Genomic DNA, 22,422 nt, shown 5'->3' on the forward strand with positions numbered 1-22,422 from the left:
TTACCCTTTCCTGTCCCCAAGTCTTTTTTTTTTTTTTCCTTTGAGACGAATCTCATCTGTTGCCCCAGCTAAAGTGCTGTGGCATCAGCCTAGCTCACAGCAACCTCAAACTCTTGGGCTTAAGCAATCGTTCTGCCTCAGCCTCCCGAGTAGCTGGGGCTACAGGCATGCGCCACCATGCCCGGCTAATTTTTTTCTATATATTTTTAGTTGTCCAGCTAATTTGTTTCTATTTTTTTGGTAGAAATGGGGTCTCACTCTTGCTCAGGCTGGTCTCAAACTGCTGAGCTCAAACGATCCGCCCGCCTTGGCCTCCCAGAGTGCTAGGATTACAGGCGTGAGCCACTGTGTCCGGCCCTCCCAAGTCTTCATCGATGCTCTCTTATTACTATGTTTCTCCACATTCCAACCTACTGTATTTTCCTTTTCTGTGGCCTTCCATAGTATTTCCGTCTTTACGTGTAACTTGGCATTTATTTTTAAAGATTTCAATAATAATAAAACTATAATAATGTCTTAGCTCAGGTTGCTATCACAAAATACCATAAACTGGGTGGTTTAAATAATAGACATTTATTTCTCACAGTGCTGGAGGCTGAAAAATCCAAGATCTCAAGATGCCAACCTATTCAGTTCCTGATGAGGGCTCTTTTCTTGGCTTTCAGATGGCGGCCTTCTTGCTATATCCTCACATGACAGAGAGAGAGAGAGAGAAGTGGGATTGGGGGGATACAACATATCCCATTATGGGGACCCCACTCTTAGGACCTCATCTAAACCTAATCACCTCCCAAAGGCCCCACCTCCAAATACCATCACCTTGGGGGTTAGGACTTCACCAATGAATTTTGGGGCAATAAACATTCATTCAGTCCATAACAAATAGCTACCATTTATAGTATTTAGGATGTGCCAGGCACTGTTTTCAGTACTTTACATGAATTAATTCATTCAATCTTCACCATAATTCAAGAAGTAAATAATACTATTTGTCCACTTTATAGATAAGGAAATAGAGGTATAGAGAGGTTACAGAACTTGCCCAAGTCATACGGCTGGCAAGTGGCAGATAAGGAATTCTAGCCCAGGCTAGATCTGGACTGTGCTCTTAACCACACCTCCAAATTGCCATTAAACATCTTTCTAGATGCTTCATTCTCTTAAAATTTAAACCCTTTAAGGACAAAGACAAAGTATCCTTGTTCTTTGCTTCACCTGATGACATAGCCCTGTGCCTGGAACAAGGAGTTGCTCTGAAAACATCTGTTTGTTTATTGATGTCACCTACTGTCAGTGTTCAGTGAAGTTCTAATAGGTTTCTCCGAGAGTTTTGGCTTAGTTGATTTGACCTAATGGTTTTGCTTTGATACACTGACACTCTATCTTCTGTTTATCCTCCAGTTACTGGTACGAAATGGTCAATGTGGCTGTTGAGAATTCAAATCTATGGATTTAATTGCCTAAAAGAATGGTGCTCAGTGGCGGGTGAACTTACTATCTGTGTGAAACCAAATCTCACATTTTGTTTTATACTTTAAACATTTTAAGTTTGCATGTTTGTTTTCTTAAGCAATATTTTTATTACTTGGGTATTTGATGTGTCAGATAAAATGAGTAAAGACAACCTTTCTTGGAGTATCAAATTCTGAAACTATACTTAATTTATGTAATTCCTCCTTGATTTTTTGTGAGGAAGGAATGCCTCTTCATGGAGTAGACAGTAATGATGGTTATGCTGAAGTTAACTATAATGGGTATCCTATGTCCAGTGGTACTCAACGTGTCAGAAAGAATGGGTACCCTATGCATACAATGTTAAACTGATGGATGAGATTATGTTTCCTAGTAAAGACAACATACTTAGCCAAAAAAGCTGAAGTCTGATGTTGAAATGTTTATTGTGTTTCTTTTATCCGTTGTTTCTAACAGCATACTGCTTTTTAATAAGTTACTCAAAACTAGATATTTCGAGTGGTTTAATGGTTATTTGTATGCCTGTGTATAAGTCAGTGATCTTTGTGAAACAAAAGCCATTCTGACTGATATAATGAAAAAAGAATATATAGAAGGGTATTGTATAACTTCTAGAATCAAGGGGAAAATGGAATCATTTGTCAGTCTCAGAAAGAATAAGAATTGTGACAACTGTCACATCTTGGGGTGGAGAACCAGGAGCCTCTCAGTTGTTGAAATGGCCCGGTTCTGTTTTCATTTAATGGTCTGCTCAGGATTTGTGTTCCTTGGGAGGGAGTCACATTTGCTCTAAGCATAATTTGGGTGCCTATTCCTTAGTTGGGGTGATTGACACCAAAGCACATGAAATGGAGAGGAGTATTTCCAAAGGAGAAGTAGGACACTGTCACCAAACAAGGGAAACAGGCAAAAACAACAGATGCGTACTTCAGCAAGGCTCACTTCAAAGCAGAGTGGATTTAAATGACAGCTTTGACGTAGAACATAAGTGATTTGGATATTACCTGAATTCAGTAGCCAAATTATTCCTCTGGATGGAAAATCTTAGTAGTTTAATGCATTGGCAAGTGTTTTATGTTCAATTGTGAAAATTTGATTTTTTTTCTGATCACATTTTAAGAAATGATATTTATTTAGCTATTTTCAAACATACACAAATATATAGCACTAACCCACATGTAACCATAATCCAACATCAACAACTGTCACCATTTTGCCAATCTTGTTTTTCTGTTGCTTGAATTTTAAAACATCATTATAAGATGCTTTTACAACTAGCTATGTAAAAACTCACAAGATTTAACATGTCTGAGAACTTGCTTTAAGAGCATAAATCAAAGTATCAAATGGTCATTGGTTTCATACCAAAAAAATTAGAACAAAAGATGGCCCAATGAAACAGTAATGCATTATTTACCTGGAAGTAGAATTTTATGTCTGTCAGTAGGGCTTCTTACTGGCTTTAGCCTGATGAATCAGTTCCTTAACTCTCTTTTCAGATTACCTATACGAAATTTGTCTTCTGGTCCTTGGAGTCTTTGGGGGTGAATCAGAGGTTTTATTCGATTCTAAGGCCTGGACACTTGCATGCACATGCATTGCATGATAGCTTAATGTGCTCTCATCTCTTTTGCAGTTGAAAGATGCATGAGTGTCATGCAGTCCGGGACACAGATGATCAAACTGAAGCGTGGGACCAAAGGGCTTGTCCGACTCTTCTACCTGGATGAGCACCGAACACGCCTCCGATGGCGACCCTCTAGGAAGAGCGAGAAGGCAAAAAGTAAAACAAACCTTTGAATTCTTTGCTTGGCTTGACACAGTCATACAAGGATCAGACTGGATAGGCTCTGTGGAAGCTTCAGATCTGTGGAAATTTCAAATTTTTGCATGTTTTTGGGTTAGCTGATCTTGGATATTGAGAGACTGAATAAGTGATGACCATCTTTGGGGAATTCAATTCCACAAAAGTTTTCTTTTCCATGAATGCTGTAAATGCTAGTATTTCCCCTGGGTTGAAGACATGATGGGTTTTCTTTTTTTAAGTTGGGATATATAGTTTTATAGCCCAAGACTTTTTATTTTCCTATAGAAGATGATAGACATCATAAATCCAGTGGGCTTTAAAGTGTATTGCCATATTCTGAGCCACAGTTAAGTGATTAATGAATTAACAACACGGTTTTAATGATATCAAATAAAATAGTTTTGATCTGACTCCTAGTTAAAACTTCTTTCTCCCACACTGTATTAGTCAGGCTTCCCCAGAGAAACAAAATAGGATGTATAAATAGATAGATAAGTGGGTAGAAATATGAGAGGGAATTTCTTAGGAAAATTCACTCACATGACTATGGAAGCCAAGAAGTCCCACAGTGGCCATCTGCAAGCTGGAGAACCAGAGGAGCTGGTGGTGTAGCTCAGTCTGAGTGCAAAGGCCTGAGAACCCAGGGAGCCGAGGATATCATTCTCCATCTAAGATCAGAGGCCTGAGAACCTGGGGCCACTGATACAAATCCCAGAGTCCAAGGGCTGGAGAACCTGGGGGTGAGCATAGGCTGACTTCCCTGTGAGTCATATGGGGAATGAGTGGATACCAGAAGAAAATTGGGATCCTGCCAATTAGGCAGAAATGAGAAGTAGATGGTGTATATGGGCAATCAATACCATAGTTAACACTTCTGATTCATGCTTAAAAATAAACAACCAAAATAATATTTCAATCTAAAATTATCCTTCTCGCCAGTGCTGCTCTGATTCAAACCTTCAATGTTGCTCCACTACCTAAATAATACTAATCTTGGCCAGGCGCGGTGGCTCACGCCTGTAATCCTAGCACTCTGGGAGGCCAAGGCGGGTGGGTCGTTTGAGCTCAGGAGTTCGAGACCAGTCTGAGCAAGAGCGAGTCCCCGTCTCTACCAGAAATAGAAAGAAATTAATTGCACAGCTAAAAATATATAGAAAAAATTACCCGGGCATGGTGGCACATGCCTGTAGTCCCAGCTACTCGGGAGGCTGAGGCAGTAGGATCACTTGAGCCCAGGAATTCGAGGTTGCTGTGAGCTAGGCTGATGCCACTGCACTCTAGCCCGGGCAACAGAGTGAGACTCTGTCTCAAAAAAAAATAAAAAAATAAAAAAAATATTAATACTAATCTCTGTTATTCTAGCCACTCTACAATCCAGCCTTTGTCTGCCTTTCCAGCTTTATCTCCCCTTATTTTCTCTCTGAGCTTTCTGGTCTGGAATAAACAGCCCATGCAGCGTCCCCAGAGTGGGCCTTATGTTCCTGTATTGCCCCACCTCCCCCAGCTGTTACCTTGTTCCTCTCTGCTTCTCCGAGCTCTGCTCTGCCTTCATCATCATAGCCCCGTAGCTTTCTCTCTAGGAGGGCCAGTCTTGTTTAGCTGGGCTATTTGGGGTTGCCAGTAAATTATTTTCCTTTCAATTTTCTCACTATCTCCTAATATATGTTGCAAAACACCAAAGTCGGCTCTAGATCTTTGTGTGTTTTTCCCTCCATAAATATGTAAACTATAAATTTGACATATTCGGTAGTCACCTTTTCTGCCAGTCTTCTTGCCCTGATGGGCATATCTATCCTTTTACTATAAATTTCCGCACATCCTGAATCATTGCCTTGGGAGGACATTGTCAAGACTGCAGAGGCAGGTAAAGTGTTATGTAGAGAAGGTTTCTAGCAGGAAACAAGAGGACCTGTGTTTCACATTTAGACCTAAAACCACAACTTGCAGATAATGATTTTTTGCATAGTTATTTTTAATATTTGAAATGATTTTGCTTCTCTCGTTTCTTAATCCATGTAAGTAAATGTCTCGCCTGCCGTATAACTGTGCATCTTGCTTCCCTCACAGTACTTATCGATTCCATTTACAAAGTCACCGAGGGTCGGCAGTCGGAAATATTCCACAGACAAGCTGAGGGGAACTTTGACCCCAGCTGCTGCTTCACCATCTACCATGGCAACCACATGGAGTCCCTGGACCTCATCACCTCCAACCCTGAGGAGGCCCGCACCTGGATCACAGGCCTCAAGTACCTGATGGCTGGCATCAGTGATGAAGATTCCCTTGCCAAAAGGCAGAGGACCCATGACCAATATCCTTCCTAGAAACTTTATTTTGAGCTCTGTGTGTGTGTGTGTGTGTGTGTGTGTGAGTGAAGTGAGGATGACTATGCTTTGTTTTTTACCGTAATTTTGCTTCCTGTCTCTTTCTTCACCCCTAGCACACTTCACTCCCCTCCTCACTTTCACCCCAAGTAAATGAATATATAAAACACACAGAAACTTAAGTTTATATGAACTTAGGAGCAGAATTCTTCTAAAGAGACTGACTCTAGCTCCACAATCTGAGAGATCTTCAAATACAGTCTGACATTTTCTAAGAGAGATGAGGTACCCATTAAATATCATTGCCTTTTTTATTGTAGGAGTACTCATTAGCTGTAACTGGGAAAGTGCTGATTTGAATCAGAGAAAATCCTACTTTGTTATATAGTCAGCTTAGTTTAACAAATACTTTTTGAGTTCCAAATATGTACCAGGCACTAAGCTTCTTCCTGCGTTTTCTGTCTCTCTTTTTAATGTACTGTTTGGAAACTGAACTGACTGATACTGAGGGGGAAATAATTTTTTACTTAATAACATTTACTCTCTATAAATTGCTTGAGAAACTGGAATCTAAGTCTTATTCTTGCTTAAACCCATTCTCATGGTCCCGCAGTGCTGACAAGATAAATGTTTAACGTGCTTGGTCTGAAGGCATCCTTCCTGGTGGGATCAAGCTAGGCACACAGCAAGGCCTTCTGGCCTCAATTTCCTTGTCTGCAAAGTGAGGGTGTTAGGCCAGTTGACTGATTTGGTTTCCTTCTTCACATTTGGAATTGCCTTAAAATACAGGTGCCCCATATATATGTAGGGAGCAGTACTACTTCCTTGCCGTCATTGGGATGTATGCCCTAAATTTTTCCAGGAGTTGATGATGAATTTGTGCTACTCTAGCTACAATCCCTCACACAAGGTGTTGTTGGAGCAGAATGGAAATATTCGACCCCTGAAAGGATCCTGACAGTGTGAAAATCTGAGTTGATGAGCCATGATGTTTTCATCAATATTCACAGTATGCTGATAAAGCCAACTGGGATTCATATTTTAGCAAAAACAAACACAAGAACTGACTTTCTGTGCTTTAATCTGTTAGTTTGGTTTTTAACTCTTTAACATTTGCTAAAAAACAAACAAGCAAAAATGCTGAATCGGTAAGAATGCTTTCTGGTGCAAGTGGCAGAAACCATTTTAATAGTGCCTTTAACAATAAAGAGTGCTCATTTTCTCATAAAGGAGAGATCAGAGAAGGGACAATTCCAGGTCTAAGTTAATTTCAGTGGTTCAGCGATGTCATCAGAGACCCAGATTCTGCCATTCTTAGCTTCTTGGCTTGGCCCTACAGCTGGCTGTCCTTTGGTCAAAGAGGGTTGTAGCAACTTCAGGCGGTAGCTCTAAACAACCCTGCCCAGAGGTAGCAAAGTTCCTTCTGGCAAATCTTTTGCTTAAGAGAAAAGAAAAACTTCTCAGAAGTCCACCAAGAGATGACCTCTCACCATTGGCCAGAATTACTATTGCAGGCCCATTCCGAAACCAGTCTCTTGCAAGAGACATTAATTGACGTGATTAGACTTTGATCTCAGAACCATTTTTTTCACTCTTAAAAACTGAAAATTCCAAAGAGCTTTTGTTTATGTGGAGTCAATCTGTTGGTATTTATTGTATTAGAGATTAAATATGCAAATTTAAAAATTGTTAATTCTTTTAAAATCACAATAAACTCTATTATATGTTAACATATTTTTATGAAAAATAGCTATATTTTTCAAAGCAAAACAAATTAGAAGAGTAGTATTGCTTCACTGCTTTATAAGTCTCCAGTCTGCAGTCTGTTGTGAGGTGTTGTTTTGGTTGAAATATGTGAAGAAAATCTAGCCTCACACAGATACGTAGATGGAAAGGGAGGGACCTCATGCTAACTGGGACCCCAGGACTGTACTTTGGGGAAAACTGTATTTGAACCAAGCCTTACCTCTCTGCCTTCTGTTCCCACCCACCCTTAAAATACATGACTTTTGGATACCTGAACAAAATTGAGGTTGTTTTAGTAAGGAAGAAGGGCGGGCAATGGCTGTAGGGGTGACAATCAGGTCCAGAACCTGCTATCCTTACCCAGTTAAGTAGGATGCATTTACAATATTCTAGAAATTTTAGTCATTGTATAAGTCTCTCTCCTAATCCTTGAAAGACACTAGAGGGAGAGGGGCAGACATTGTAGAAGCCTCTTTTTGCTTTATTGGTCAGTAATTTTTTGGACCTGATTTTTCCACGTTTACTGGTACTTGAAAGTTTTCATATTCTGAGAGATTCATATTCTGAAAATATGCTCTCTGAAAAATAATGGAATGCAAATGTACTGCAGAACTGCAAAGAGGAACAATTTTATATGAAATGTAGAATCAGTTGATCTTTTGAATCAGTGAAGGGGTAAAAAAAGAAAGAAGAAATTAGTGAATAGTTAGTAAGGAGGAGGCTGAATTCAAAAAAGGGAAAGTTATGTTGAGTCAGGGACTCATTCTCATACAGATTTGTCAGAATTTGATAGAGTTTTGGATAATATCTTAACAGAATAACATTCTTGATTGGACAAACATTTAATTACATTAATTGAGGAGAACAGATTTGGGATGATTATTAGATTTCATTTACAACTGAACATTTCAACTGTGAATGAATAATGAGAATAATGAATCTTAAATGGCTATATGAGAAAATCCATCCAGCCTAAAGTGTAGATTATTTCTGCAGTATGACCATGTCGAGTAGAGGTAGATGTAATACTCAGACCTGTTAGGAGAAATACAGCATCACAGGTAAGGACTCAGACTCTGCCATGTACTGTGTAAGTTTGGTTGAATCACTTAGACTCTTTCACCTCAGAGTCTTTTTTCTGTAATGTGGCAATGATGATAATGATAGCGCCCATCCTGTGGAGGCGTGTGAAGATCAAACGAGTGGATAAACACTAAGTCCTTGGAACACTGCCCAGCACATAGTAAGCACCTTATAAATCGTAGCTACTGTTGTTATTGCTAAAGAGCGGTAAAGCATGGCAAATCTTTTCTTTTCCTATTCAGATAAAGTCTGAAATCTTGGTGGCTCCATCGTGTACAAATGATGCTACTGCCACCTAGGCTTGGCATTTTTCTCCATTCAGACCACTCTCCTTTATGTTTTCTTCACTTTATCTCTTAAATCCATGAGGGAAATTATAACCTAGCAGACTTTAGGCAGTCCCTTGTGTACGTTGTAAATTAAAATCTTACTCCTTTCCTTCAAACTGCGGGATAAATATGGCCTGCCACCTAATTTTTATGGGCTCCTGAGCTAAGAATGAGTTTTAAATGGTTGAAAAATATCAAAAGAGTAACATTTTGTGACATGTGAAAATTATCTGAAGTTCAGATTTCAGTGTTCATAAATAAAATTGTGTTGGTACACAACCATGCTCATTCATTTATGTTTTGTCTGTATGGCTGCTTTCTCATGATAATGGAGGCCTGGAGTAGTTATAACTGAGGTCACACGGCCTGCAAACTTAAAATATTTACTATTAGGCCCTTTACAGAAAAGTTTGCCCAGTCCTGACTAGGTAATACTATTTAATGCTTTCCATTCTTCTACAGTTTCTTGATAGAAAATACTAGACCATTACTTTTCATTCAGTTTGACTCTCTCAGATTTTCTCTGTGGAATGACTGTTTCTTTTCTTAGAATTATTATGTATATGGCTCTGAATTATTAATTCAGGGCTTTACGGGGCACTCATATCTAAATTATGAAGAACAGCTTTAAGATGTCAGAATATTTTTCCCTGTGATTGTATACTGAGAGTACCATTACTGGAAAGAATGGTTTTTCCATTCATGGAATCTCAGAAGGCATTTCAAGGTTAAAAGTCATCCTCCTTGACATTGTAAATGAAGAAAGAAAGGCTCCAAGAGGTGACATGAGTGACCCACTGTCATAGGCCGAGGTTAGTAGTAGAATTAGGACTAGTGTTTGATTCCACCTCTATTTCTGCCTTACCAGTCCCATGTCTCCTAATCCAATTGTCAAGGCCAGTTACGTGTTGGTGCTAAAGACCCTGCTGACACAGGCCCATCCTAAAGGGTTTGTATTTGCAGAATATCCACCCGCAAACTTAGGGCTTGGCTGTCACTGTCTCTTCTCTGGAGAAGTCTATGAGAGGCTTTGGTAAAGAATTACAGAATGAAAGGATGAAACTATTGCTGTCATTGGACTCATTTCACCACTTCTTTGAACTCTAGCCAAGTACTTTGTGGGGCACAGAGCAGTGTCGACAGTCAAAAGAAATGGAGCTCACCATGTGGGCGCTGTGCATCCAGAAAACTAAAAAATGAGATTCAGGTACTTATTAATAACTGGCCCAAATCTTTGATACTTTTGATTCTTCAGTTATTTTTTCCCTAGGTGTGGTTGTCCCTTTAACTTCCAGGTGTCATGTATAATGAGGTGCTGACTGAAATTTATGAGGAAAAATTGAAATTGAAAGAGCTGGGCTGGTTATTTTAAAATCTTTTAAAGGGAATAAAATGTGAAAGAAGGTATTTACAATCAGAAAACCACCTCTATTTAATTTTAGAAGGAGTAAGACTTTACCTTTCTGGTGGTTTTTGCTTTCTAGGGTACTATCTCCTACAGGCATAATTTGAATCACCTAAGAAGCGCAAGTATGCTGTGTTACCGCGGGAAGGTTAATTCATATTTTCACTTAAAATGAAAATCTCTCAGTTGATGTCACCTGTTTGATAAGCAAATATTGTTCATTGCCCCTCTCCTCTGATGTACCTTTATTCTCACATGTCTTGGCTTTAAACCTACACTTTTCCCTTACTTTGATTCTCTGGTTTCTTCCCATCACCTTATTCTTTTCGTCTTCATTACCCTTCACACTCTGAAGCTCAATCTGATTTTCTAAGTATACACACAATTCCTGCCTTCTGTAACCTACCCCTCAACACTTATGAATCATCTATTAAAAAAAATCCTTTGCTAAAAGTTAACTGGGAATTTTCAACTCACCTATTTATTACCATTTATTCTGCATTCCCGTTATATAAAACTACTCAAAGCTCATCCCACTGAGCATCTTTACAATTTTCAGTTCATATGATGTAAATATTTCACATTGAAACTCAGCTTCGTATTCTCAATTACCTAGTCTCATACCTGAGCTTGGAGGGTACCCCTAGCATATCGGGCTTGTACTTCATATAACTTTCCTGGGTATGGAAGTCTGGGCCTGTTCCGTTAGGTGGAGACAATCAAAGCTAGTAATAGGGAGAGGAATGTAGTACAGAGACAGGCCTCATGTATGGGAGAAAAGAATGCTAGATTAGAATGCAAGAGACCTGGTTTTGAGACCTGATTTTCTTACTAATTGTTACAAATTTCTCCCTCTCATTTCATTTTACATCCTTATCTGAACAATGATGGGACTGAAAATGAGGGTCTAATTTTCTAGATGTAGGAATGGGACTGAGAAAAGAGAATTGAAAAGATCATATACCATGGGGTATTGTGAAGGTAAAAAGATACTGGGTGGGCCGGGCGCGGTGGCTCACGCCTGTAATCCTAGCTCTCTGGGAGGCCGAGGCAGGTGGATTGTTTGAGTTCAGGAATTCGAAACCAGCCTGAGCAAGAGCGAGACCCCGTCTCTACTAAAAATAGAAAGAAATTAATTGGACAACTAAAAATATATAGAAAAAATGAGCCGGGCATGGTGGCGCATGCCTGTAGTCCCAGCTACTCGGGAGGCTGAGGCAGAAGGATCGCTTGAGCCCAGGAGTTTGAGGTTGCTGTGAGCTAGGCTGACGCCACGGCACTCACTCTAGCCTGGGCAAAAAGAGTGAGACTCTGCTTCATAAAAAAAAAAAGAAAAAAAAGATACTAGGTGAACAGGCATAGGGGAAGATAAGGTCTAAATTTGCTATATTTTGGGTTTCATCATAAAGAGATTCTTTAGCAGAAAGTGTTTGAGAGCTTCAAAACCGGATCATTCCCGGTACATGACATCTACATGCCTCATAAATAAAGAATGCTAACTTTATAAGTGAGAATCTTGTGAGGGACACAAGATTTGTGTTATGAACATGGCAGCATAATTGAGAAAAACTGGTCAGGAAATGAGAAATAAAAAGAGATAATGTATAAAGTCACATAGAAATATTTTATTTTTATAGAGTTTGCTAATGAAGATATGAATTAAGGTGTTGTCTTCTTGTTAGAGTGGAATTAGAACCAGCAATATAGTTTTTTTCTCTGACAATTGATAAAATGTAGTATTTTTTCAATAATAGATTTAATATTTAATTTGGATAAGATTAAATAATGTTTGAATTAAAGAATCTCTCAAAATAATATGGCCAACTTTCATTTCACAGTGGAGGGAATCACCTGTACATGGCCTCCCTGCCACCTTTCTAATTTTTTTTGTTGTTGTCACTACTAGTAGCTTATCAGAACCTGTGGGTTGCAGAGCCTTCTCAAAAGAATTTCAAGTTCTGTGTTACTGACAAATATCCTTGTGAGTATTCTGTGAGAGATCAGTTTTTATTTTGATGAAAACACAAGTATTTTCTTTGACCTTTCTGCATGTGGGTGAAACAGACCTTTGAGGAAGCCGATAAAAATGGTGATGGCTTATTGAATATTGAGGAGATACACCAACTGATGCATAAACTAAATGTTAATCTGCCCCGAAGAAAAGTCAGACAAATGTTTCAGGTAAGTTTTCACAATTGCATTGGCCTTATATAAAATATACAGAGGTTATTGATATACTTAGCCATATTAAAAAGTTATTTTGTTTCATTGGAAGCTAGTATTACATGCTCTGTACTGTTTTATTTTTCTTTAATGAAGAGAGGCATTGTTTTTGTACACAAATGTTTATAGCAGCTTTATTCATAACAGACAAATACTGGAAACAACCCAGGTATCTTCAAAGGATGAATGGTTAAACCACCTGTGGTACATGCATACCATAGAATACTACTTAGCAATAAAAAAGAATGACTTATATCGATACACGCAAAACCTGCATGAATCTCCAGAGAATTATGCTGAATGAAATAAGCCAATCCCAATATTTTACATTCTGTATGATTCCACTTATATGACATCTTGAAATATCTAAATTATGGAAATAGAGAACAGATTAGTGGTTGTCAGAGGTCATGGCTGGAGGGGCAGGGAAGGAGGTGGGTTTTTGTTTCTTGAAAAGGAAGAGGTATTTTGGGAGCCCTCCTGCATATGTATTACGTTTCTAGCCAGAACCTAAAAGCTCCATAATATGCTGATAATCATTTTAATACACACTGACTTATTCATACATTAAATTTGGCCTTAAGAGAGGCAGTTTGTTTCATCAAAGAAAAAAAATTTCATAAATTAACATGTATCCAAAATTTCACTTCCTAAAAAAGCATTTTTGTTATTGTTGCTGTTTTCAGAAAGTAATTATAGGCACTTTTTATGACACTGAAATAATGGAGTAAACTCGATCAAGTCCCTTTGAGAGGACAATAATATCTCATCTGCCTACCTCACAGGGCCATTGCAAGGATCAGAATAAAGACTAAGAGACATGATAAAAATGGCCGGGCGTGGTGGCTCACACCTGTAATTCTAGCACTCTGGGAGGCCGAGGCGGGCGGATTGTTTGAGCTCAGGAGTTCGAGACCAGCCTGAGCAAGAGCGAGACCCCGTCTCTACTAAAAATAGAAAGAAATTAATTGGACAACTAAAAATATATAGAAAAAATGAGCCGGGCATGGTGGCGCATGCCTGTAGTCCCAGCTACTCGGGAGGCTGAGGCAGGAGGATCGCTTGAGCCCAGGAGTTTGAGGTTGCTGTGAGCTAGGATGATGCCATGGCACTCTAGCCCAGGCAACACAGTGAGACTCTGTCTCAAAAAAAAAAAAAAAAAACTAAGAGACATGATAAAAAAATAGCACTTGTCTAGGACCCCAAGAGCTGTCTATTTTGTTTCTGAGTGTAAGATTTACAGTCCATTAGGCTTAGAAGTGCTAATTACTCTGACCATTCAGGGAGCTCTCCAGAAGTTCATTCAACTGCTTGTAGGTGTTAAATGAAATGCTCTTTCCCTGTTGATAAGTCTTTGAGGGAAATCCTTGGGCCCAGACCTATTCTGTGGCATCCAGCTGGGACTGTATTTAGTTTTCAGTCTAAGGTACAGAAGTGAGCTCTATTAAGTTTAAGTCTGGGTAAAGACAATGTTAGACTATTAGAAATTTGTAGAATATTAACTTATAAAAGGCTCTTATTTGGAAATAAGTCATATGCATACTCCATATTTTGCAATGATTTTCTATTCTAAGTGACTAGGTAGGTGTTACTTCACACATTTAAAGATAAGCACAGGAGGGCAAGATGATGTTTAATGCTTTGTGCTTCCTTTGTTTTCTAACCACTTGTTCTTAGACATGGTAAGAATAGAAACAGCATGGGGTATGGGTAACAACAATGGATGGAAGACAGAAGCTGGCTCTGTTCTGTGACCCCTTAAGGTTGTCCTGTTTGTGGTTGGAAATGGTTTGCATTGTGGGGAACTGGGTCCCATTGCATTGGAGAACATGAGAGAAGAGAAAGAGGACGAAGGAATGAGATAGCTATATAGGGAACCCCAGAGATGGAGTAAGAGACTTTGGAGGGGAAATGAGTTGTCACAAGTAGAGTGGATTTTCTTTAAACTATACGGTAAAGTTTGCCACGTTCCTGGTATTCCCTCTGTCGTCTCCTCTTTGCCTTGTTGTGAGCCCAGCTCCCATCTGTTTCTTCACGTAGGCGCTGTTCACAGTACTGAAGAGGTAGCTGCTGATTCTGTGTGAGAGGCCAAGCTTAAGGAGGAGGGCAAAGTCTGTACCTATAAAAATATGATCTTGGGGGTACTTTTGGAAGATAAGGAAGTAACATGAGTTATTGAACTATTTTTACTTCTATTTTTTTCCTTATTCAGACACTTGTTTATCTCTAATGCACCTAGTATTTTAGAGGGTAAATCAGGAAATGTTTATGTCAAGTGGCTTATGGGTTCAAAGTAAATCCTTTAGACAAGTTATTATTTTTTTTTTTTTGAGACAGAGTCTTGCTCTGTTGCGCAGGCTAGAATGCCGTGGCGTCAGCCTAGCTCACAGCAACCTCAAACTCCTGGGCTCAAGCGATCCTACTGCCTCAGCCTCCTGAGTAACTGGGACTACAGGCATGCGCCACCATGCCCGGCTAATTTTTTCTATATATTTTTAGCTGTCCAATTAATTTCTTTCTATTTTTGGTAAAGACGGGGTCTCGCTCTTGCTCAGGCTGGTCTCGAACTCCTGAGCTCAAACGATCCACCTGCCTCGGCCTCCCAGAGTGCTAGGATTACAGGCGTGAGCCTCTGCGCCTGGCCTAGACAAATTTTAAGACAACATTAAGAGCCTCTTTTTTTGACCTTAAATTTAAAACTTATTAAGCCAGAAGTGACTGGCTAAGTAGTTGTACCTGCTGCATAAATATCATGTCCATCGTGGGCTTTGTGCCTAGCAGAGTTCTAGAAATGCTCATGGTGAGAGTGGTAGGACCAAGGATCTTAATATTATTTTAGGAACATTCATTCTTTTGACTGTATTGCTGGTAAAGACATTAAAGCCTTCCTAGAGTTTTCTTTTCCTTTTCTTTGCTTTTTGTTGAGGTAGAACATTCAACAGCTTTTTTTTAAAAGTAATCTTTTGAGGTATAAAAAAACCTGAGATTTACTCTTCTTAATTGTATTAGCCATTTATATGGAAGTCTTGAAAAATGTTTCATTTCTGTGTCCAGGATTAGATATTTTGAAACAAAGTTATGGCAAGAATTTGGACATTCGGCCCACTTTCTTAGGATGCATAGACTCTCTAAGAGCCTCACACATTGGAAGTGCTGATATTCCAGTCCAATCTGCCTCTATCTTTAAAATGACAGAGGCAACAGTGATCAGCCTCACATAGAAACTATGTAAGCTTTAAATATTTGTCAGTGTTTGCTCATAATTGACCAAAAGTTAGCAAAGTTTTTGTAAAAAAATTTTTACTGAGCACTTTGACTTTCAAAGCTATGTTTAACACTGCTTAACAACTGATTGTACTTCACAAAATCTATGCATTTCAAAATGCCATTCATTCCCTATCAGCTTTTGTTTGGTTACAACTGTGTTTATTTAGAATGAAGAAGATCATGTAAATGGGTCATTTATTCATTATGTATCTCAAATAGTTTTATGGTTTTATGACAAATTCAGTCAATCAGGTACATGGTAAAAGATTCTTACTCAGTAATTGCTAGAAACAAACAAGTAATTTCAAGTACAAATTAGTCCAGATGGATTATTCAGACTTTTCTATGGAGGAAAAGCAGGGAGGTACCAATGATGCTGATGCCTACAGAGCATCAGATCTACCCTTGAAGAATTAAGAGAGATTCTTTTATAGGTAAAAATTACATTTGATTGGATTACAGTTCAGAAACTGATGAGAAACTGGTATTTCTATCATGTGTTAAATGTATCTTCTCTCTTTTGTTCTTGATTGGTCTTGTTCAAGATTTCTCTTTTTCATTAGTTTCTTCAAAAATCAGCCTTTGGTTTTCTTGCTCATCTTTGTGTTATATCTATCTGTTTTCTATTTCATTGCTTTCTGGTTTTGTTTGTAATTTATTTCCTTCTATTTCCTTTGGCTTAATTTTTTTTTCTAGCGTTTAGAGTTATTAACTTCTGTTCTAAATCTACTTTGTTTTCTAATACATTTAAAACTTCAAGTTTCTTTCTTATTACTACTTTAAATTTATTATACAAGTTTTAATATGTAGCGTTATTTGTTTACTTCTATGTATTTTTTTTTCCTATTTAGAAATGTATTATATTGTTTCTACAGGTCTTTTTTTTTTAGCTTTCTTTGTTGATTTATAAATTTATCGTGGTCAGAGAAATTGGTTTATGTAAGGTTGATTTTGAAAAATTTGTTGAAACTTTCTTTGTGGCCTAATATGTAGTCAATTTTTATAATGTTTCATGTGTGCTTGAAGAGCATGTGTGCTCACCACTTGTGATTTGTGTACTAGTTCTTTTGTAGTAAATATGATTTCCCAATACTGAATTTCCTATTTTAAACTCTCTTACTGCCTTGCTTTTTCTATGCCCTTTTCAGGAAGCCGACACAGATGAGAATCAGGGAACTCTGACATTTGAAGAGTTTTGTGTTTTTTACAAAATGATGTCTTTGAGACGAGACCTTTATTTGTTGCTTCTGAGCTACAGTGACAAGAAAGATCACCTAACTGTAGAAGAACTGGCTCAATTTTTGAAGGTGGAACAAAAGGTATCATCAGACTATTAAATTGAATGTTTACTTAAAAATACTTGTGAAAGATGCATGGCTTTCTTTTGGGGTTGGATGTAGGTATACTTTAAATCTAGGAAAATGGGGTAAATATCACAAGTTGACAAAAATCTCATCTATGAGTAATTTAAAACTGTTTCCAGCAGCTTTTAAGAGAAGAAGTATTAAATTGAACACTGGCTTATTCAATTTTTTACCTTAAATATATGGAGTATCGATATGCATATTTTCCCACACAAAAATGAATGTCAGTTATTGTGTTTCATTTTAGATGCAATGGTAATGTTTTTCATAATACTATAAAGTGTTAATAATATTAGTATAAATTTATACTTCACCTTTATATTAGCATAAATATAAATTTATATTCAAATAAATTTATTTATATTTAAAATATAAATTTATATTTATACTAATAATATACCTAGGTATTTAACTATGATATAACTCTTAACTAGCATTATAGTAGGCCATTGATAATTATGATAGGAAATTGACATTTGATCATGTGAAAAAACTAAGTAAATTCGTTCCTTATTAAAAAAGGAAATCTCTAAATATATTTAAAATAAGATGCCTTTGTTTTAATATTATATAGGCTGAATTGTGGTCACAAAGCTATTCTTCTCATACTCCTTTTTTAAATATCACCTCAAACTCTGTTTCTCACTAAAGTAGAGGAATAAATGAATATTTTGTTAAAGTTTTTTTAACCTTTTATCTTAGACTTTTTTGAGAGGAGGCTTTTGGTTTTGCTGTAGTTGATAAGGTTTACTTTTAATTTTCTTTACATTTATGGACTAATTGTCTTAATATAAAGAGCTACTCATCTTTTTATCCATTTTAAGTCAAAGGCATTTAGCTCTGTTGAAACTGTAAAGAATCATTAAATATTTGGACTTTATTATACAGTCAGTAGAAAGAATTCTTTCTGTAGTACCCACACAAATAATCGGCATCCTGTGTTTGAACACTTCTACCCTGTCTTTGAACACTTTGGTTTTTTCTTAAATAACAGCTTTGTTGAGATATAATTTACATACCATGAAATTTACCCTTTTAAAGTGTACAATTTAATGGTTTTTAGTGTGTTAACAGAGTTGTGCAACCATCACCACTATCTAATTTCAGTACATTTTCAGCATCCCAAGAATAACCCCATACCCGTTAGCAGTCATTCCTTATTTCTCTTCCCCACCAGACCCTGATGACCACTATCTCTATTGAACTGCCTATTCTAGACATTTTATATAAAGAGAATTGTATAATATGAGCCTTTGTGATTGGCTTCTTTCATTTAGCATAATATTTTCAAGGTTCATCCATGCTGTGGCATTATCAGTACTTCACTTCTCCTTGTTGCCAAATAATATACCATTATATGAATATATCATGCAAGATCCAAAGAAACAGGTAAATCTGTATATTTTTTATGTTAGGCTTGATGAAGAGTAGACAATCATGGAGAAATATGATTGGAGGACAGAAGGGTTTGATCTATTGGTGGTAAACTGGGGAGAACTTAGCAAGGCCTGTTAGTTCAGATTCTTCTTGGCATCTCTGTGTCTTGGGCTCCTTTCTTCTGGATATAGGGAGGGCACCTCTCACATCAGGGTCTCTTGAATGAGGGTCTTATGACCTGCTTTAGGGGAAGGTCAGAAAATCTTTTCTAGGTTTTATGACTTGCTTTAGGGGAGAAGAGATAGGAGAAGGTCAGGGAGACCTTTCTGCTTCTGCTGTTTTCTCAAATGCCAGGGTGCTGTATTTTAGGGTAGCATGTACTAAACCCCATCAATTCTATACATGACTAGAATTTTCTTCTAAATTACTTCTCCTATGCCTTTCCCCTTCCCATGTCTGTCGTGGTGTGATATAATAAAATATATATTTGGTCTTTGTTTCCAGTTATTAGCACAGAGCTCCTAAAACCCTTGGAATTTCCTGAGTGATAGGATTATCTTCTATTATTTTATAATGAGCCACTTTCAACCAAACCTGAGTTTATGCTAATGAGGTAACTATATTGATGGGCCCTAGATGGTTTCAGGGTGGGGGCTGGCAGTCAGAGGAACCAATCATGCGATGGGACAGTATGAACTTTCAGTCCCCCTCTTAGACCTAAGGGTTGGGGAGAGGGACTGAAGACTGAGTTAATCACTAGTGGCCAGTGATCTCATCAACCATGCCTATGTAATGCAACCTCCATAAAACCCCTGGGGTTTGGGGACTTTCTGGGTTGGTGAGCCCATCAGCATGCTGGGAAGGTGGCCTGCCAGGAGAGGGCATGGAGGCTCCACGACCCCCCTACCTTGCCCTATGCATCTCTTTTATTTGGCTATTCCTGAGTTGTATCTTTTATAATAGACTGGTATTAGTAAGTCAGGCACTTTCCTGAGTTCTGTGAATTGTTCTCCTGAATTATTGAACCTGGGAGGGTTTTGTAGGAACTAACAAAAACTATCTCCTTGACCAAACTCTGGACAGGTTTTTCTGAGCCCTTTTCTGCCTAGGCCTCCTCCTGGACCTTGTCCTTAGGAGTCCAGTTGCAGCAAGAACCCTGTTAAGTCAGTTGAGACAGAATCCCCATCCTCCATATCTGATCATGCTCAATATCTGATCAAAGTCCTCATCCTCCACCATCCCCAAATGATACCTGATCATCCTTCTCCGCTTTCACTAAGACTCTTGTTAGGTCAGTCCATCCCCCTTCCCCTTGATGTTTCCTCTTAGTAATTTCTCATGCACTGACTCTCCACCATGCTCCCTGTCTATGAATCCCCACTTGTCCATGCTGCAGTCATAACTGGGCCCAGTTCTATACCGAGATTTCTTTTTCCTGATTAAAATCCGTCTAGCTATTAAAATCTGTCCACTTTAGCCACTGTCTAGCTCTGGCTTTTCTTTGACAGAACTCCCAAATTTCTAGCTGGCCAGGTAGAAGTGTGGGTAGCCTTGGTACCCAGTTTGTGTCTGGTGTCTGAAGAGGGTGCAGTCTTGTGGGACTGAGCCTTTAGCCTGTGGGGTCTGCGCTAACTCTGGGTAGTTAGTGTCAGACCGAATTTAATTGTTGGATACTCATTAGTGTTGGAGAATCAGAGAATTGATTGGTGTCAAAAAAAGACACCAGACCTAGTAATATTTTACTTCACCCTATTACCAAAATCACATACATTTTAGAAATAATAGATTCAGTTTTTATGAATTTTGTTCTTGCTTTTTTGAGGATTAAGCTAGATAGTATTAACAAAATGTTTTATCAAGATCAGTTATATTAATTAATTTGCTAATTTGCAAAGGCAGAGTTTCTTCATTAACAAAATTAGCTATAAGACAGGTAGAAAGTAAGAATGGGATAATAGAAATATGTATATTTTTTTTCCCAGGAGATATGTCCTCTCTACATCTTTACTCCTCTGTTTCCTTCTCTTACATAGCTACTTCTCCATTCTTACTTGGAGAACTCTCACAGTATAGTAGAAAGAACGTTAGACCAGGAGTCTGGAAGACCTACATTCCATACATTGCAGCCTGTAGTGGTTGAAGAATCTTGGCTGGATCAAATATTATTGTTTCTGAGCCTTGGTTTTGTGATCTGTACAAAGGGGAATTGATGCCTATTGTTCCTATCTCACAATGTCAAATTGAACATTGATTGTAATGATGAATGTGAAAGATGTTTGCCTGAGATAGTCAGAAGTGTGGCAATGTGAGGAATTAAAATGTATAGAGCTACTGAATTCAAATTTATTCAGGCTAGGGAAATTACCCCAATTCATTTGAACGGCAATACTGGATGTCACTTGCTAAGGGCATATGTTTCTCTCCTCCTTTTAGTTATGTTGGCATTCTGCCAGTAAGTTTTAGTTGGGGGAAATAGAAGCCAGTATCTTGTGATATCTGTCCCTGGAGGATAATTAACCTGTATCTAGTTTAATTTTCTAAATTAGCTTGAAGATATTTACATATGAACATGACCTGAAAGAAATTTAGAAAAAATATATTTTAAAATGATCATATATCAAGAGGCAGAAGCCATAAAGGAGAATATTAATGTATTACAGCTTTAACTTTGTATGTGGTCTGATCAAGCACCATAAAATTAGAGCACAAGTAGGAAAATATTTGCAACATACAAAAGAGAAGAAATAGTAAATTTTCTTAATATGGCAAATACTTATGTAATCCACTGAGGAAAAAAAAATCAATAGAAAAATGGGTAAAAGGTTTGAAACATAAAAATTCATAAAAAGACAATACACCTATGAAAATGTTGACCCTTTATTAGTAACTAAAAAATGTGAAGTAGACTTAAGAGATTGTTTTTTACCCATCAAATTAGTAAAGGTTAAAATAAACACTACTGAACATGGTATCTATTTCTTATATTTCTGGTGAAATTACAGAATGATATAATCTTTTAATAGGGCAGTTTTATAATTTACAACATTTTATATAATTTATAAAACTTTTACCAAACTGTTTTACTTTTCATAATTTATCCTAAAGAAATAACTATGTATTTAAAAAAACTGTTAGGAAGTTGTATATTTCAGCATTCTTTCAAATAGACAAAAATTGGACACAATCTAAATGTGCAGCAACAGAGTCACCGGTCATGTTTTGTGGGTGTGGAGGCCAAGGCCCTTGTTCCCTTGGAGGCTTGTGGAAAATCACTGACATCAGGCAGATTGAGTAATAGGAGAGAAGGCATGCAAATTTATTTAATGTGTATACATGGGATCCTTCGGAATGAAGACCCAACCCGAAAGTTATGAGAAACCTGTATTTAAGAGTACTCATAAGAGTCCTTTTTATGAATTTCCTTAAAGGGGAAGTAAATTTTGGACTGTACCTAAGTATAAACTGCTTTTTGAGAAGAATAAAAATAAAACAATAATTGCCTGTGGATGACAAAAGTCTTCCATGGTTATAGATATAATTGACAAGGAAATATGGTTATTTCTGTGGCACATGATAATTTAACATAATAATTATATTTATTACTAATAATATCTACCAACACATATCAGAATTTTAGGAATCTCGTATAGTGTTGGCATATATTAATAACATGTTTATATAAAAATAACCCAAAGAAGTTAAACACCATTTCATATTTGACAATACTTCCTGTATGACTTTAACATACCAAATAACTCTAATATGCCTCTCTTGGACTTCCAGGGGCCCTAATATTCAAATTATTAATTTCAAGTCAAAAAGACTGAATTTAGAATTTAAAATTTGATTTTGGAAAGTTTGTAAAATATCGAAGATTTAAAACACTTGCTATCACAAAACAGAATCACAGGTAAAAAAAGTTAATGATTTAGCCAAAGTGGTAATTTAAAGATTTCAAAAAGCAAAAACCTTTACTCTTTGATAGAGAGGAGACATTTCTCAAGCAATCATAAGACTTAATAAT

At 37.5% G+C, this 22,422-nt stretch overlaps 1 protein-coding gene across 2 annotated transcripts in view; it reads left to right on the top strand.

Moving 5' to 3' along the window:
- Window positions 1-3,120: 3,120 nt before the first annotated feature.
- PLCH1 (phospholipase C, eta 1) overlaps window positions 3,121-22,422 on the top strand; it is a 97,092-nt gene continuing 77,790 nt past the window's right edge. For both annotated transcript variants that reach the window (XM_012642869.1, XM_012642870.1), the window contains exons 1-4: window positions 3,121-3,256; window positions 5,348-5,591; window positions 12,219-12,348; window positions 16,806-16,976. In XM_012642869.1, the coding sequence (XP_012498323.1) occupies window positions 3,121-3,256; window positions 5,348-5,591; window positions 12,219-12,348; window positions 16,806-16,976 (681 nt within the window). The remainder of the gene's footprint in view (window positions 3,257-5,347; window positions 5,592-12,218; window positions 12,349-16,805; window positions 16,977-22,422) is intronic.

This window comes from Propithecus coquereli, unplaced genomic scaffold (genome assembly GCF_000956105.1).
Source record: "Propithecus coquereli isolate 6110/MARCELLA unplaced genomic scaffold, Pcoq_1.0 Scaffold19, whole genome shotgun sequence".
Lineage (NCBI taxonomy): Eukaryota > Metazoa > Chordata > Mammalia > Primates > Indriidae > Propithecus > Propithecus coquereli.